The sequence below is a fragment of the Leptodactylus fuscus genome, chromosome 4, assembly GCF_031893055.1.
Source record: "Leptodactylus fuscus isolate aLepFus1 chromosome 4, aLepFus1.hap2, whole genome shotgun sequence".
NCBI lineage: Eukaryota > Metazoa > Chordata > Amphibia > Anura > Leptodactylidae > Leptodactylus > Leptodactylus fuscus.
The window spans coordinates 187,555,898-187,575,378 of record NC_134268.1 but is presented as its reverse complement, the minus strand read 5'-3'; the positions used below and the strand labels follow the sequence as shown (position 1 = coordinate 187,575,378).

Below are 19,481 nucleotides of genomic sequence, written 5' to 3'. Positions count from 1 at the left end.
GCTACAATGTTTACTGTATGGGAATAATATTTTTATAAATTTGTAGACTGGGCGTTTTCAGACACATAGATACCTAAGTTTCTGTTGGGGTTTTTACATTGACAGAGGGGGCACTGAATGCATTTGTCATTTATTGTCTGCTGCTCATTGTGTGACAAATATGAGCAACGGACATTGAATATTGGTAATGTGAACCCACTCTAAGATGTTCTACTTTGTCTCAGTTTCCATAGAACATTTTCCTAGTAGATTTGTGACCATTCTAGGTGGTCTCTGGCAAACTTAAAGGGATTCTACCATTAAACTACTTTTTTTTTCTAATTACCACATCGGAATAGCCTTAAGAAAGGCTATTCGTCTCCTACCTTTAGACGTGGTCTCCGCCGCGCCGTTCCGTAGAAATACCGGTTTTAACCGGTATGCAAATGAGCTCTCCACAGCAATGAGGGCGGGCCCCAGCGCTGAAAGGTCGATGAGTGCATCCCCATTGCTGCCCGAGAGCTCTTTCCTGCGCCGCCTCCTTCTTCTGCAGCAACTCCGCCTCTTCTGGCTTCTCTTGCTCTTGTAGTTCGATACAGGAGCATAGAGAGGCCACTGCCGGCCATTTTTGGGTAGCCGCTCTTGTAGTTCAATACAGGAGCCGGCCGGCGGCCATTTTGGGGTAGCCGCTCTTGCAGTTCAATACAGGAGCTGGCCGGCGGCCATTTTGGGGTGGCCTCTCTATGCTCCTGTATAGAACTACAAGAGCAAGAGAAGCCAGAAGAGGCGGAGTTGCTGCAGAAGAAGGAGGCGGCGCAGGAAAGAGCTCTGGGCAGCAATGGGGACGCGCTCATCAGTGTTTCAGCGCTGGGGCCCGCCCTCATTGCTGCGGAGAGCTCATTTGCATACTGGTTAAAACCGGTATTTTTACCGAACGGCACGGCGGAGACCACGTCTAAAGGTAGGAGACGAATAGCCTTTCTTAAGGCTATTCCGATGTGTTCATTAGAAAAAAAAGGTAGTTTAATGGTAGAATCCCTTTAAGCAAGCCACAATTTTTTATTTGACAGTGAAGGCTTCCTTCCTACATAATACTATGTTAAGAGGGTAAAGGATAGAGCTGCAATATGCTTCGGTTTTTTTGGCACTGTATGGGATTTGGTGGCTGTATACTGTGATATATGGCTGTCGCTAGGTTCACACCTGCGTTCGGGTCTCCGTTCTGTGGTTTCCGTCTTCTGCATGCAAGAAGACGGAAACCACAGACCGGGTCCGGCCGTGAGCGGCGGTGAGCGTGTTATGCTCTCCGCTGTGAAACCGTTTTTTTTTTTTTAAACCAGACACAGAGTACTGCATGTCCGACTCTGTGTCCGGATTAAAAAAACTGGTTTCGCGACGGAGAGCATAAAACGCTCACTGCCGTTCACGGCCGGACAGCTTTCAAACCCATTCAAATGAATGGGTGAGAAAGAGTCCTGCAGGTTTCCGTCTCCTGCTCTATTTTGTGCAGGAAACGGAAACCTGCAGAACGGAGATCGGGTGCAGATGTGAATGAGCCCTGTATTGTATTGTGGCCCAGCTATATGGATCTGTAATATAGCGACCGTAGAAATATGTGTGGTCTTAGTGAAGAACATCTGCTAAATACAATGCCATATAGAGTGCCTACCGCTAGGTACTGCAGAGTCACAGGGACTCCATGTCAGCTGTACAGCCACTTTACTCTGTCATCATAAAGCCTTAGAAAATAAAAAGTTACAGTAACCTTACATCACGCAATGATGTTTTATCCATAATTTGTCAATTTAGATATAATTAACCTTCACTTATGGATTAACGCCTTGTGTCATCCTGTTGGCCATAGTGCTGTAGTCAGCTGTCACTAGCTAATATGGAAGGATTAAAAGTGCTGAAGTGCAGTTTCATAACCTTTATTATAATTAAGCAATACTTATAATTAATGACTTATCCTTGTAACATATAAGTGTCCGGGCCAAGATTCAGCCTCATTATAATTCCGCTATATAATGACTTTCATTGCATGAGTGCGAGATATAATTACTATCATTAAAGAAAACTTTTCAGTATTATAGAACGGAAAATGTTGTGTTGCTTGGTAAATACCTTGCTTTACTTATCTTGTACGGATACCAAAGAAAGCAAAGTTTCTTCTCAATTCACATCCAAAGCTGAGTTCAGAATGTTGATGTTTCACTTTTGCGCAATGTATTGTGGCAGGTCGGGCGATAAGTTACACAGGTTGGTCTGGTTCAGACAAGGCAACTTGAGGTGGTTTCCAAGCAAAAGCAAAAAGTGGAAGTGAATAAGTCTGCATTAACACAACTGTCTAGTCTATGCTGAGTCCACCTTATTAGCTGCCATAATTTCCAACAAAAAATGCACCAAAATTTTGTGTCACATTTTAAGGGGGCATTCACACGTTGTAACGCGGTGCTGATTCTAGCACGATAACTTGCGTAAGACTCAGCACTGCAAGACAGAATCCCATTGACTTCAATGGGTTCCGTACGTTAAACGGAAGTCCATGGGATTCTGTTTTGCAGCGCTGATTCTTAAGCGAGTTATCGTGCCAGAATCAGCGCCGCGTTACAACGTGTGAATGCCCCCCTAAGCCCTGGCCTTTTTCTACTAAGTCCTACCTCATTTACAGACAAGGCAAAGAAAGTGTCTAAAACGGTTAATAAATGTGATGTAAGGGGCCGTTCACGCTTGCGTCTGTGTCCGCCCACATCCTGCATGTCAGACTTTGTGTCCGATCAAAGAGGCTGCATACGGACACTGGCGGTTTGCTTTTAAAACCCAAATAAATGGTTTTTAAAACTGACCACTGGTAAGCCATCAAGTTTCTCTGGGGAATAGAATGGAGACCCGGTGGGCAGACACAGGCGCAAGTGTGAACGTCCCCTAAGTCATACACGCCACTTCTTTGGCTCTTTGGATGGCCGTTATTTCTGAAAAAGTCAGGCTTGCAGGACTTTTTTGTCTGGCGATTTTTAAAGGATCTGCACCGAAAACTTGACGCAGATGTGAACCCAGCATAAGACGCAAGTGCAAATTTAGAGCAGGCATCTCTCATGAATTGGAGCACATACGGTTTTATACACCGCTGGAAAGCCGACCGAGCGCTGAATTCAGTGCACTGTTGGCTTTCACGATCAGTGCCCCAGGTCAAGAGCTATCGATACCGGTACTGTAGCTCTTCACAGTCAGAAGGGCGTTCCTGACAGTCTGTCAGGAACGTCCTTCACAGCAGTGCCTATAGCGCTGTACTGTGAGACCGGGGAGAAACGACCCCTCCAGTACTCGTCTATGGATGAGTACTATCAGGAGGCGAGGGAGGTATTCTTCCCCGGTCTTACAGCACAGCGCTATAGGCACTGCTGTGAAGGACAGTGTATGGACCTTGAAAAAACTTCTAGTTTTTTTTCTACGCGTTTTTTGCCAACTCCATGTGGATTTTCTGCCTCCCATTGACTGCATTGGTTTTTGCAGGTGGAAACCGCCTGAAGGAAGCTTTTTTTCCACTACAGGAAAATAAAGCTAGCAGGACCCATGGAACTCTATGGGGAGGCTTTTTTCCACGTGGATTCAGCGCCAAAATCTTATCAAAAAACTCAGTGTGAATGGAGCCTTAGGAGAACTGCAATGAAGAATCATAAGAGGAATATTAAGGAGAACTGCAGTACTTACACCACATCTTCCTCATGGTTCTTGGCTTTACATCTGAAGTCTAACTTGAAGCTTCTTGGACCCTTGAAAAATCTGTAATTGTGCCCCTACCTACCCTGTGTCATTTACAATACTGATGCATTTTATGTGGCAGAGGGACCTTTGGGTAGTGACTGCTACCTCTGCACCTTCTATAGCTACACCCCTGCTTTCTATAATAGAGATGTGTCCACCGCTGTAAACTAAACATACGCAAGAAAGGTGAGTAAAATAACCATAAGATAACTGCATGACACTATGATGACGTCACCATTATATCCCTGGCAGTTTGACACCATATCCAGGTATTTAGAAGGCATATTAACACCAGCTATTTGAAAGAAAACCAAATGGAGAAATTCAGTTTTATTTTTTGGAATCAGCATCATTGTATTCTTTTATACGCTTCCTTATAGTAGAACATCACTAGTACATATTATTTGATTCCTTTTCTAGACCTATATTCACTATAAGTGACCTATTATGTGTCCTAATATGCACATTTTAGAGTTTAAACACTGAACACTCCTATTCAATTGTAAAATATGAATTACATTCCATGGAAAAAGAAACAGACAGATGATTGGTTTCCAACGTTCTGAATGCAGGACCCCCTTTTCAGAAAGACTTTGATGTGCGACCCCTCATTACTATTCTTAGTTCCATTCCAAAAATAAAAATCAGTTAATTTGGCCTCTATTCTGCTTTTTCAGATGTATACTGTCTCTTTTCTGCTTCTTGTCCCTTCACATACCCCTCTGCTGCGCACTCAGCTCCATGTTGTCTCCATGTTCTCCACACACACAGCTCTGTTACCTCCACATTTTCTCCCTTCAGACACACAACTCTACTGCCCACGTTTCCTTTCTGCACACACAGCTCTGATACCTCCATACTTCCTCCCTATACCCACAGCTCTGCTACTTTCATATTTCTCTGTACATCCTATTACCTCTATGTTCCCTCCACACACTCAGTTCTGTTGCCTTAAAGTCCCCCACACAGTTAGGCTACCTTAACCTCCCCTCCACACTCAATCCTTCTACTTTCACCTTCTCCCCACACACAGATCTGCTATCTTCACCTTCCCCCCACTCAGCTTTGCTACCTCCATTCCCCCCCACATTCAACCTTGCTACATGCACCCCCCAGGGGATCATGACCAAAGGATTGGGAAACAATGTTATAGACAAAATATTCTTGAAATTAAAGAGAACCTTTAACAGGAAAAATGCTGAAAAATGCTGCAATCTGCAGCAGCACATTATAGAGCAGGAAGAGCTGAGCAGATTTTTACATAATTTTGTTGGAAAAGATTCAGTATAACCTGTCATTTATCTGTCTCTTTCTATGCTGAGAAGTCTATGAAGCGGTTCTATCAGTGACTGATAGCCTCCCCTCTACGACTGTGCATACAGAGATAGCTGTAGCATAGAAAGAAGAGATTTTAATAGATAAATTACAAGTTATACTGAATCTTATCTCTTACATCTCTATATTATTCTGCTCAGCTCTTCTTGCTCCATAACATGCTGCCTGCATATTGAACAACATTTTCCATGTGACAGTTTCCCTTTAAAGGACACCTTTTAGGAACAAAAACATTTAACCATATGTTTGCATAGATATTATAGGGACATCATTGTATTGCTCCATTGGGTGTGTTTTTTGTTTCCCATTTAGAACATCCACCTAACGTGTCCAGTGATGGTGGTCAGTGGTCAGCACCACAGCTCTTATGTACATGAACAGTAGAATGATTCCTACTATTATAAGGGTCAATCACTAAATATAAGTGCAGTGAGAACAACTTCTTCTCTCCAGAACTGGACACATTAGGAGGATAAGCGGAGAGGGAAGCAAAAGAACACCAGAGACATTGGTCTACTTTTGCTTGATTTACCAGTGACATGTGATATTTAATCCTGGGACAATCCTTTAATATCCTATTACATTGAGATATACTCCCTAAAGCCTACAGAGAAAATTTTGAGGGGTTTTCCAGTTTCGGCAAATAAATGTTATTGTTTGTGTAATAAAACAAACGGCTCCCGGAAAAAAGAAACAACCGGCTCCCATTGATATCAGTGAGAGCCGTCTTTTGCTAAATTTCTTTTAAATAAAGGTATTTTTCAGGTAAAGGTATTGATAAACCCGGTTAAGGTTGAGGCCCCACGTTGCGGACACTCAGCTTTTTTTGTTGCAGATTTTGTTGCGGTTTTTTGAGCCAAAACCAGGAGTGGATTGAGCAGAAGGAATAAGTATAAGAACTTCCTATATATTGCTCATTCCTTTTGAAGCCATTCTAGGCTTTGGCTCAAAAAACTGCAACAAAAAAAGCTGCGTTTCCACAACGTGGGGCCTCAGCCTAAAGATGATTTCTTAGGACAGGTCATCAATATCAAATTGGTGGTAGTTCAGTATCCAGCGCCCCCACCAGTCAGCTGTTCCCAGCAGCTGCTAACTGTAGTACTACCACAGAAAACAGAGGAGTTAGCAAAGCTTGGTTCGTTGTGTAGTGGCCTGTATGCTGCGGCTTAGCTCCCACTCACTTGCCTTGGCTCGACCACTATGCAGAGAACAGAGCTGTGCTTCTGTCTTCTTTTCCAGTGGTTGCTGGGTACAGCTGATCAGTGGGGGTTCTGTGTTGGTTCCCTGTTGATTATATATTGATGACTTATCCTAAGAATAAATAATCAATCAATAACTGAAACCTGGAAAATCCCTTTAATATGCTGCTATGTAATATTATTACCATAAATACTAGTCCGATCTGAAAAGCACATAGTGACTATATGTCTTGGCAAGAGATACAATAGTTCTCAGTAGTCTCATTTATTATATAGCAAACAAAACTATAAAAATGAAAGTTCATACACAACAGAGCCATGTGTACCAATCCCATACTGAAGTGCACAAGGGTCATATGGCTCGCTAGACTGGAGCTGGATGGACTTTGTATGTCACCGTACCAGCTCCAACAGGTACCATATGTACTGAGAAATGTTCCTGAAGCAGAGGTGCCCCTAAAGGAGAAAACCTCTGTACATACAGAATCCTATGCAACATGGCAAGTTTCATCCATGTCAGATTTGTATGGAATTAATGAAATTTGAGACACTATAGCGGTACAGTACCGCCTTGCATAGAGGCTTCACCTCTATACAAGACTGGTTACCGCTTTCTACAAAACCGACTTGTAACATATGTGTATGCATGAACCATAAATTTAATTCCTAATATAAGACCAGATGTCTCACCAACATGGTTGGAGGATGAGCTACGGTAGCAGTCAATCCTTCAATCGCTTCTTATTGCTTAGATCTATAACATATTGTATAAACCTTCCCTTTTCTATAAGAAAAAGAAAGTATTGTGCTCAACAAACAATCTTACCAACATTTATAAAAATGTATCATCTAAAACAATGACTAAAAATCTGAACTAAAAAAGTATACTTCCACCATATTACAAAATACTATGGTTAAAGGTTTCCCTCCCACAAATAGTAGTATCAACATAACACTAGGATATGCTATCATTTGCTGATCAGCGGGGGTCCCATTCTTGATTCTTAAAATGATGGGGCAACAATGGATTTTTTCTGTCCAACCATTGTGCAGGGAACCTCAACAATTTACGTGAATGGTTCAGTGTAGCCCTTTTCCTTAAAGGGTGGAGCAGAAAAAAAGACATAAGGATCTTGGTCCATTCATTATTGGAAACAGCAGGGTCCCCAGAGGTCAGATCCCCACTGATCATAATGTTATAGCGTATCCTGGCTATATAAAAGAACTGCCCCTTGAAGGGGTTGTCCCTCAATCACAATGTATTACCTATGCACAGGATCTCATTGCTGACTCCCACGTCCGCCATTTTGATGTAGTCACATTGTGTATATACGCTACCATTGTGACACATTCTCTGAGACTGATAGCAAAAAAACAAGTGCACTGCTCACCTATCGTTTTCCAGCCCAGTGTACATTAAATTTTGTGTAAGGAGCCATGTGCAACTCTCAAATGGGTCCATAAGACCCCCCTTTCTAATGATTATGACATATCCTGTGGAAAGGTGATACATTGTGATTATGGGGCAACTCACTAACTTGGGCAAGATAGCAAGTGCATTTGCCCAAAGTCCTCACTGCATAACTATCTGAGACGGTTCCTTAAAATTACTATAGTCTGCAGTGCACTTATGAGCTGCTTGGTAAATCAATGTGCTCCCATTAGTTCACTTAGACCAAAAAATTTATGTACTTGGCTTTAGAGCTTAATACCATGTCACTGTTTGGTCAATGTTTTACATCTTAGTCAAAACTAAGAGCGGATTGAAAACACAGAACAGGTGCAAATCTTTCCATTACACCTTATCTCTGTGTAGCCTCCTATTGCCGTACAAACCCTTAATGCAAAACATTGACCATAACAATGACGTGTGAATAAGGCCTTAGTGACCCATGCCCTTTACACAACGTAACAGACTTATTATTCATCAGTCCAAGATCAGCTATTCACACTAGAAAAGTAAGGTGCAGGCAGATATGAAAGAGTCCCAAGGAAGGTCACATTGCGCTTGGATGGATTTCCAAACATTGACTTTAATGGGTTACATATAAACCCAGCTTTCTGGCAGCTTCGGAGATGCGAGGATTTTTCTTCTGGGGGAAAGGATAGTAGACCAGTTTCTCTGTAGGAGAAGTTGGCTTAGAGTTCAGGAATGGGTATTGACTCCATGATGAAGGAATTGGGTTCTTGAGGGAAGATTTCCTGCGGAAAATGCTGATACATTGGTGGTCTCCATTCAGTTCCTTCATCTCCATTATCTTAGTACTGGGTGCTGGGACATCTATTGGCTGACTTTGTGAATTCAGGAGCCGTTCAAACAATATTGTTTTGTTAATGTCTTTGTCATGGTCCGGTAGGTTTGCTCTAGGAGTAGGGTGACTGCTCAGCTGCACCATACGGTGAATGTTCAGATGTGCGTGCCAAGTGCCATTCCTTTCCTTCAGATAGTTCTTGTCTGACAATTCTAGCGAGACCTCTTTAACAGGGATCTGGTCCTTAAAGGCTGTACATTTCCTGACTCTCTCATTAACTTGGACAGTGTTCACATCTGGTTCTCTTAAAATCAAGTCTTTGTCACCTGTAAAACAAGAAAACTTTTAGTTGTAATAAATGTCATTATTATTTTAATTTTTTCATGAATACTGTAAATAACAACCATAAAGGAACTAAAAGGACATATCTGCGGAAATCACACCTTACCATGATATTTCTGTTGAACCTGCCATGTTGCTCAACCCTTAGTGGGCTCTTAGTGTCGGAGGGTGTAACCGGGACATAATACTGTGTGGAGGGGCCACTATGGGGCATAATACTGTGTGCAGGGGCCACTATGGGGCATAATACTAGGTGGAGGGGCCACTATGGAACATAATACTAGGTGGAGGGGCCACTATGGGGCATAATACTGTGTGCAGGGGCCACTATGGGGCATAATACTAGGTGGAGGGGCCACTATGGGGCATAATACTGTGTGCAGGGGCCACTATGGGGCATAATACTGTGTGCAGTGGCCACTATTGGACATAATACCGTGTGCAGGGGCCACTATGGGGCATAATACTGTGTGCAGGGGCCACTATGGGGCATAATACTGTGTGCAGGGGCCACTATGGGGCATAATAATGTGTGCAGGGGCCACTACTGGACATAATACTATGTGCAGGGCCACTATTGGACATAATACTGTGTGCAGGGGCCACTATGGGGCATAATACGGTGTGCAGGGGCCACTATGGGGCATAATACTGTGCAGAGGGGCCACTATGGGACATCATACTGTGTGGAGGGACCCCTATGGGGCATAATAATGTGTGCAGGGGCCACTATGGGACATAATACTGTGTGCAGGGGCCACTAATGGACATTATACTGTGTGCAGAGACCACTATGCGACATTATACTGGGTGCAGAGACCACTATGCGACATAATACTGTGTGGAAGGGCCACTATGGGACATAATATTGGGTGGAAGGGCCACTGTGAGATATTATACTGTGTGCTGGGAGGCCAGACTTTGCTAGTTACGCCCCTGGGTGTAGGGATATAACCCATTGACAAGGGGTATTATTGTAACACCTAGTCATCAGTGTATTAGTACATTTCCAAGAGGACTTCGCTGTGAAGGAGATGCCAGTGCACTGCATGACTGGTGTTTCTTTCACTTCTATGGGGCTATAGAAGACCGGAATCCTGGCAGTGCCATAGGAGTGAATGAACACGTATCCCTTATATTTATCCTATGAATAGGGAATAAGGGTCTATGGTGGGACAACCCTTTTATTGTCTTTTGTTACTTGAACATTATCTCTGAATTCTCCTTGGCACATACAGGTCTCTATGAAGTAACTTTGTACACGTGGCAATGAGCTCTGTATTTTGGAGTGAATCCAGTATCTAGATTAAACAAATGGAAGCTGCCATGTCTCGGGTACTGTATGAATGCACTGCTGTTAACAATGACCAGGGAAGGTAACAGCAAAACAATGCTTTTATAATACACCAATGCAAACTAAAATATAAAATGGCACCATTATCTCACCATAAGCATGCATCTTATATACTGTGTAATGATCAGATCCTCTATATTGTCACCATGATTTAACACAAAAACTTGTGAAGTAAAGTGATCCCCACTAGATGGTATAGTGCACGCTGCTTTGGTGTTCAGGGATAACTGCACAGAGGAGGGCAGGGTCCAGGACTCACATCAGCAGAACATCACTACAATTGTCTGGAAACATGTAAGTGAGATTCCCTGGGTGGTTTCTTATATGTATATACAATACAATACATAATGTTATTTTTAGATGTGTACTACGTGCAGTCCCTCTGCATGGCACAGAAATTGTCTTCTTTCACATCCCTCCCTGTCCGCAATTCAGTTCTCTTGTCTCAGACTCTGGGTAAATATCATAGGATGCCAATTGGCTTTACAGACCGATTCTAGAGTGTGGGAGGAAACCGACAAAGCCAATAGGGAGTAGATACAAACACAATGCAAACACTGGGACAGGTTGGAATAAAACCTACAATAACCTTTGTCCATATGGTATGAAATAAAATGATACTAGATAGGTGACAATAATACATCTAAAGATATTTATATTGCTGATCATGATCCCCATCTAGGTGAGAATTTTTTTTTTTCCAAAATACCAAGTGTACAATGGACAGGGAAGTGTCCTGGCTTTTTTCCAGACCCATCCACTCTGCTCTCAAACAGTCTCTAACTATAGAGACAACTTCGTTAAGGCCCCATGTAGCCGCAGCCAAAAAGCGCAGAATTTCTACTTCCATTATACCTATATGGAAACCGCCAGCACTTCCGTAACTAACCTTAGGTGGCTTCAGGCCTCAAAAAGTAATATTTATTTTTTATTTCTTTTTTTGGCATATTAACTAGTGAGGGGGCCCGGGCCTCCTAAGGTGTCGGGCCTGTGACAGCTGCTACCACTGCTATCGTGGTAGTCACGCTACTGACAGAAAGCAACTTTCTTTATTGTGTTCAGATTTCTCTTTTTCGGTGTCAGGGATCTTTGTAGCTGCATAATAACCTGAACTTACAGTCCAGTGTCCCTTCATCTCCTATATTATGTTCACTTTGTCTTTTCACAGCTATTTGCATATTATACATTATACATACATTAAACTTGATTGCAGATTTTAAGTATAAATGTATGTTGCAGTTTTTTTTTTTTTTACATAGATTTTCATTGGAGGCAGAAAAAACAACAATGAAATCTGCAGATAACACTATGTAAAAACCTGATATGAAATCTACAAAAACACTTAACATATGAAGAGAAAAAATTAATTGTTTGTTTAACAGTGATCACATGTTGCTGAACAGTCCTGGGACTGCTTTGGCAGATTTTTTGTTTCATAATGTGCCAAATGTTTTCTATTGGCGAAAGGTCTAGACTGCAGGCAGTTCATCACCCGGACTCTTTCTACAAAGCCATGCTGTTGTGATGGATGCGGCATGTGGTTTAGCATTGTCTTGCTGAAATATGCAAGGCCTTCCCCAAAAGAGATGTCTGGATGGGAGTGTATGTTTTTTTTCTAAAACCTCTATATACCGCTCAGCATTGATATGACCTTTCAAGATGTGCAAGCTGCCATTCCATAGGCACTAATGCAATCCCATAACATCAGAGATACAGGCTTGTGAACTGTGCATTGATACCAAACTTGATGGTTCCTCTCCTTTTGAGTCCACAGGATAGGGTGTCCGTGGTTTCCATAAAGAATTTCACATTTTTATTCACACAACCAAATAAGAGTTTCCCAGTCCATTTTAAATGAGCCTTGGCCCAGAAAAAGATGGCGGTATTTCTAGATATGTGGCTTCTTCTTTGCTTTAACATGCATTTGTGGATTGGACAGTGAACTGTGTCCACAGAATGATTTCTGGAAATATTTATGGGCCCATGCAGTGATTTGCATTACTGATTCATGCCTGTTTTTAATGCAATGCTGTCTGAAGGCCGGTAGATCACAAGCATCTAATACTGACCACCGACCTTGTCCCTTGTGGACATGAAGTCTATGAATCTTTTCTTGATATTATGTGCTGTCGATTTTGAGATATTCAAAGTCTTTGCCGTTTTTACGGTGAGGAACCACCTCTGAGCGACTGTGTCTCTCTGCCATGGTGGAAAATGAAGAGAAATTCCTCATTTTACAATGGGTTCTGGGGATCTCTTAAGTAGAGATGACCTTCTCAGGCGTATGGAGACTTACAAAAGCCTTTTTTGCTCCACTGGGGGATTATCATTATCATTTTCCGACACTGTATTTGGCTGTGGACTACTTGCTACAGGATGCTGATGGAAGGCATTAGCATTCTCTCGCAGTTTTCTGCTGCTGTTTAGGCTCAGATGAATGGCCGCAGAATTCACTGTGGGTTAGGCTTTTTATTGTTGCAGATTTTCCTTGTTGTTTCAGTTTTTTTGAGCCAAAGCCAAGAATGTGGAATGGGAAATATATAAAGAATTACTTATACTTCTCCTTTCTGCTCCATTGACTCCTGGGTTTGGCTAAAAAAAAAAAAAAAAAAAAAAAAAGCAAACCCTACAACAGAAAAAAATCTGTGTTTCCGAAACGGGGGCCTTAATGAGACCTTTAAATATGACACATTTTCTTCAGCGATCCTAAACTTCTAAAAACCACTTTAAAAGACTTCTATATACAACTTATTATATTTCTGGTTGAGGTTATTTATATAAGATAAGACGAGACACGCCTGAAAGATATGGAGCTACAGGGAAACACTGATATTATAAGAATAAAACAAAGAGTTAAACAAAGAAGGGATAAAGTAGCTCAACTGTATTAAACACTTTGCCAAAACCAACTTCCAAGCTCCGGAGTGCTGACTGTTCCTCAGATACAGCGAGATAAATGAAATAATGGACCATTATATAGAAAACAAACAAGAGGCGGCAGTAAATGCGATTTCTTGCAGGATCGGTTATGATATTACTTCATAGAGCAGTGTGACACAATGTAAACATCACATGAGTTGTAGTGGGAGCTAAAAGCCCCATTACATCATTAATGGCTTCAGGAGAGGTTACATGATACTCGGCAAACCAAATATAAGTGTTTTCCACTTACACGTCTGTTTTGCTGTACTTTCTAAGTGTACACGATTACCATAACTTTACTCGTCACACTGACTTTGAATTATATGCTAAACGCATGTTTTATGTACAACATGTAGTATCGGACTGGATTTCCTTGGGCCCATCAGAGTAACTGATTCCAAGGGCCCACCTTCCATCTATACAGGTCATGTCATGTCTTTTTAATGGTACAACACATCCTTAAGGTCTGATAGAGTATTTGTAATGAATCTATAAGAAATAGACACTATTGTCAGGTAACTGACACCATACGTTCAAATAGGGTTTCCATTGGTTGGATTTTTGGGGCTCAACTTTATGTCAGAACATGGGCCCACCAGAGGATCCTCTAATACTCTGGTGGGTCATTCCAAACCTGACCATGTATATGCTAAAACGGTGAGGAGTATTTAACTCCTGACCGCTTTTCTTTAGCATTAATGCATTACTACATCGGTTATCATCCCCGTTATGCTAGGTTCACACTAGCATTCGGGTTTCCGTTCTGTGGTTTCCGACTTCTGCATACAGAAGACGGAAACCTGACAGATCGGGTCCGGCCGTGAGCGGTGATGAGCATTTCATGCTCTCTGCCGCGAAACCAGTTTTTTAAAATCGGACACAGAGTACTACATGTCCGACTCTGTGTCTGGTTCGACTCTCACCGCCGCTCCTGGCCGGACATCTTTCACACCCATTCAAATGAATGGGTATAAAAGAGTCCTGCAGGTTTCCGTCTCCTGCCTCTGTTTTGTGCAGGAAACGGAAACCTGCAGAACGGAGACCGGGCGCAGATGTGAACGAGCCCTTACCTGTACAACTTGTGTATAACCCAGCATATCAACCCAACCCTGCAGATAGATAGGTTAGGTTTTGTCCTTGTGAATCTGTGCCTCCACTGCTGAGATATCTCTGGTTTTGTCTTGTCAACATGCAAATGAGCTCTTTAGAGCAATGAGGGTGTTGCCATTGCTCCAATGACATAAGCGGCACCCTGATTAATCCAAAGAGCTTGTTTCTGTATTAACAATAACATCAATGGTTATTGCTTTCGGCCTCATACACCGACCATGAAAATACACAGTCTGTAAGCTGTGAGAAGCTGCAGCCTTATTACAATGCAGAGGCTATGAAGACAAACCTGCCCTTCCCCTCTCCACTCACTGTGTTCCACTCTTGAGCCTGCTGGATTCTAAAGATGGAATTTCCCTAGTAACAGTGAGTGAACAGCAAATTAGCAAGAAGGGAGACACCTAGTGGTAGGAACAGTGAATAAAGGATCCATCCAGGGGATGTGAATAACTTGTTATTAAGGGAATACCTTTTTAAATTCGGTGGATTTTATGTGTAAAACATGTGAAATATCTGTGTGCTGATCCTGAATGGGAGGAGCTCATAGAGGCTCTTACTAAAGTGTAGAAGTAGGTCACCAACCTTATGATTCGCTTTCAAGTGTAATTATAAGCTTATCTTTGCCTCTCATAGTTAACCCTTGTGACATGATACTGACTTTATCCAAAAACATTTTTTATTTTTTGGCATTTACTTAATTCGACTCCTTGATTTAAATAAATGCAAATTAGCATAAAAATATAAATCATTTATTTCACTTGTTCCTAATACTCTTTACTATTTTATCTTTTCTTACACCTCATTACCATATGCTTTATTAGGTAATTTGGACATCAGAGAAGGAGGACCGCCCTCTATGAGACCGCAATCTTTGAAAAAAGGTGGCCCTTGCACTAAAAGACCTAGCCAAATCCATGTTTATAGTTGAAAGGCCAGACTATAAGGCCCAAGCCACACGTTCTAAAATAAATCCATTTTTTGTTTCAGATTTTGCTGTTTTTTTTACCTAAAGCCAGGAGTGGATTTAGCAGAACCAGTGGCGTAACTAGGAAAGGCGGGGCCCCGTGGAAAACTTTTGACATAGTGGCCCCTGCACACAGTATTATGCCCCATAGTGGCCCCTGCACACAGTATTATGCCCCATAGTGGCCCCTGCACACAGTATAATGCCCCTTAGTGGCCACTGCACACAGTATTGTGCCCTATTGTGGAATGCCCATAAACAATTATTATACTCTGGGGTCTTTCAGACCCCAGAGTATAATAATCAGAAACCCAGGGGAGAATACAAACATAAAAAAACTGTTACTGTTACTTACCTCTCCTGGGCTCTGGTGCACTCCTCGGTGATGTCAACTATTTTCAATGGACCACACGTCACGTGAGCCGTGCCTGCATCGTGACACATAAGGACGCTGGTCCTTCTGACGTCTGTGACGTCACCAAGTGGGCCCGACACCTTCCGTAGCGTAGGAGAGTCAAGTAACAGTTTTACAGTATATGTTCCCTCTCCTAGCCCTCCGATCATTATACTCGGGAGTCTGAAAAGACACCCCCCCCCCCCCCCCCCCCGAGTATAATGATAATGTTTGTGGGGTTGGCAGTTTGGCGACCTCACTTACCAATCCTGGCACCTGTTCATGGCCGCCTCCACAGACGAAGAAGTGCTGGCGGCTGTGAGCAGAAGCCAGGACCTTGCAGCACTGGAGTCCTAGTTCAAATTCCACCAGGAACAACATCTGCAAGGAGTGTGTATGTGCTCCCTGTGTTTGCGTGGATTTCCTACCCATTCTACAAAGACATAATGATAGGATAAAAAAAAATGTACATTGAGATCCCTATATGGGGCTCACAATCCACATTAAAAAAAAAAAAAAAAAAATCTGCATCTGTAGCAGCTGCTGCCGGGACCCCTGATGTCCAGGGCCCTCTGGTAGTTGCTATCCAGGTAGTTACGCCCCTGGGCAGAAGGGAGTATAAGTGATTACTTTAAATTTCCCGTTCCTTTTGAAGCTGCTCTTGGCTTAGGATCAGAAATATCACAGCAAAACCTGAGGCAGTGGTGTAACAAGGAAATATGGGGTCCCAGAGCAAGCTTTTGCACAACCCTCATAGAGTACAAGGCCCCCTTTTCTGAACCTCAAATGGTATAACACCCCTTTGTCTGGCCCCACACACCTTCTTTACTTGCCCCCACATGGTATGTTGGCCCCTTACAAAGTATGTGCCCCCTTTACATGACTCCACACAATATACTGCCCCCATACTGGCTCCTACAGAGTGACTTTAGGCCAGTACCTACTGGATTACTTCAGCAGGTGACACTCAATATTCACTTTTCCATCCCTGCTCCTGCCCACGGCCTTCAGCTCCAGCCTCATGCTGCATATTATGTCCCGATGCAATGGTGTAATGGGCAGTGTCCCCAAAGGCTGAAGGTGAAGTGAAGGAGGCGTAGAGAGGAGAGGATAAGTGAATGTCGGCCTTTATCTACTGGAGTAATCCAGTAGGTAACAGCCTTTTGAAAATAGAGAAAAGGAATAGGCAGCTGGGCCCCCTTATATTATGGGCCCATAACAGCCTCTCCAGCTGCTATAGCATTAAATCCACCTCTGGCCTTAGGCTGAGGCCACACATTGCAGAAAAGCAGCATATTTGGCTATTGTGGAAATGCAGTGAAAAAAAAAATGCTGCATCTTATAGTCTCAGCAAACTTTGCAAAAACACTGCAATAAGTGCAACATTTTAATTGTGTCTGGAAAAACACTACATTTTCCCCATAAACATACATGGAGGGGAGGCAAAATGCATAATAGAGAGGAAAAGCAGTGATAAATACAAGTTTTTTTTATCTCCTGCGTTCTTTCTTAACCTAACACCATTACTGACCAACAGCGGCGGCAACTTTCCCTGGCCATAAGAATTGTTTGGCGTTTCCAAAGCCGGACCACAGCGATCAGCTGATCATCGAGACGGCTTTACTCCGAAAAGGGGTTGTCTTTACAAGACAACACCTTTAACTCATTCTGTTATGATGGTGGATAAAATAAATAGTTTTATTACAAATTCAGCTCTGCTACATCTGTAACTCATCCTGGATACGTTCAATGTAAACATATAACTCCAAGGTCTTCACTTAGGGGCCAAGTTATAGAAGGTACATTACAAAGTGCAAGCAAATATTCTGCACAGCTGAACTAACTTCATTTATTCAAGTGTGTACATATCTATTTCACAATCCTACATGGCGCTGTGTGTAGCAGCTGGAGGTCTTCTCAGTAACACAGTCCAAAAGTGCAGTAAGACTTGTTTCTAAAAATGTTCTAACATCAGGTGCAGAGTCAAGTGCACGGTGAGCTGTAAACTTGTATAACTTAGTCCTAGCGCTTTGTACTCTTCTTCGCCTAAGCAGTTCACACCACAGTCGCGTTACGGAGTAACAATTCTGATCTTACAACCCCACGTACCTGATTTGAACACAATGATGTGCGTCTGTAACTTTTGTTTCTGCTTCATGCCGTTGTACTGCTCCTCGAGACGATGAATATCCATTTTGCTCAGCTTCCTGATTCCGTCAGCAGGATCCTTGTCTGTATGAGTCACTGATAATATCTCGCACATATATTTATACGCCTTTGCCATTTGTTCCCACAAGGAGAACTGCTCCAAGCAGCCGCAGCAGCGCGCCATCTCACTGTCTCCCTTTAATAAAGCTCAGTGAAGTTCAAAACCAGCCGCCAATTAAGTTCGCAATGTAAAACTCCCAAAGCCGTCTGCTCGCTGCCTAGAACACCAGCCCTTTTCTACTGGTGCTGGATGATAATTTGCTACACGTATTTCAGGTTGTCCTGGATGTCTTGGTTCAAAGTAAATGATAAGTACTGCACACAGAGATTATTGACTTAAGGTAGAACAGAAATTGAAGCCAAGGGAAAGTAATGGGATATACTGCAGCCAGTAGGGAAGGCACACTGTATATATAAAGGAGCAGTAAGATAAACTAAAACTTCATAAAGTGAACAGCAACTACATTACTACATATAACATTCAAGATAAAATGCAAAAATTGACATAACTTCTCATAATAGTATAAATTTTCTTTATTTTCAATATTTGATCAATATATATTGGCCAGTTAACAGGGTTATTCGAGAAGTAATAAGCTTACCGATGAATATCCTGCAATGGGGAAGCTTTATTGCAAATGTACAACACGGAGCACCATTCATTACTTTTGCAGAGGGCTGCAGGGGAGGGTGGAATTTTCATTTCTGTCTCCGCTGCAGACACTCCAACTCTTGGTTACATGCTTGACGTCATGATACTGAATGGAGCTTTGGCCCATGTCTGTTAGGAGTGACATCACAGAGTCATAGTGGCTGCTGAAGGGGAGACTGAGGAAAGAGGAATATGGTCTCCCCAGCAGCCCACCACAAAAGTAATGAACAGGGAACTAGGGTGCATAGTAGTATTTGAGAAAGGTTCCTGGGAGGACCGATACATGGTGTACTGCTTTTTCCAATAAAAGGACATTTTGCCATTCATACAAGTTGTTGGCCGACCAAATTGTTATATATATATATATATATATATATATATATATATATATATATATATATATATATATATATACACACACACACATACATACATACATACATATACACACACACTAGCAGTAGGTCCTGGCTTTGCACGGGTATATTACATTTTATGTTTGTATAGTGGCCCCATAAGAATTGTACAATTTTGCACTGGTGTATTTTGTATGTTGTTTATGTGTATGTCCATAAGTGTCATGTGATTATGTGTATCTCATTTTGGATATCAGTAAAAAAACCTGTAATCAGTTGTTATGGATACCTGGAGTAAAGCTGTATCTAATCCTTTCCCGTGTAGTACTGTGTTTAGACGCAAGTATCTAATCCTTGTTGGTGTGGTACTGTGTGCAGATGCACATATCTAACCCTCCAGCGTGTGGTACTGTGTGCAGATGTGCATATCCAATCCTCCCCCGTGTGGTATTGTGGGCATTGTGTGAAGAGGCACTTATCTAATCCTCTGGCAAGTGAAACTGTGTGCAGACGTGCGTATCTAATCTTACGGCATGTGGTACTGTGTGCAGACGCGCGTATCTAATCCTCTGGCGTGTGGTACTGTGTGCTGAGATGCGTATGTAATTCTCTGACGTGTGGTATTGTGTGCAAAGGCATGTATCTAATC

General features: G+C 42.3%; 1 protein-coding gene across 1 annotated transcript; it reads right to left on the bottom strand.

The window, feature by feature from the left end:
- Nucleotides 1–8,099: 8,099 nt before the first annotated feature.
- Nucleotides 8,100–17,994, bottom strand: C4H9orf152 (chromosome 4 C9orf152 homolog). Its single transcript, XM_075269847.1, has 2 exons — nucleotides 17,726–17,994; nucleotides 8,100–8,856 (listed from the first exon to the last, which is right to left on the bottom strand). Exons 1-2 carry the CDS (start codon nucleotides 17,946–17,948, stop codon nucleotides 8,312–8,314), a joined length of 768 nt encoding a protein of 255 aa, XP_075125948.1. The 5' UTR covers nucleotides 17,949–17,994; the 3' UTR covers nucleotides 8,100–8,311.
- Between the last annotated feature and the right edge of the window lie 1,487 nt (nucleotides 17,995–19,481).

Coding starts and splice junctions, on each gene's coding strand:
- C4H9orf152 (XM_075269847.1), bottom strand. CDS start 17,948: ATGGCGCGCTGCTGCGGCTGCTTGGAGCAGTTCTCCTTGTGGGAACAA. Junction 8,857..17,725: donor CATCATTGTGTTCAAATCAG/GTACGTGGGGTT, acceptor CTTGTTTTACAG/GTGACAAAGACTTGATTTTA.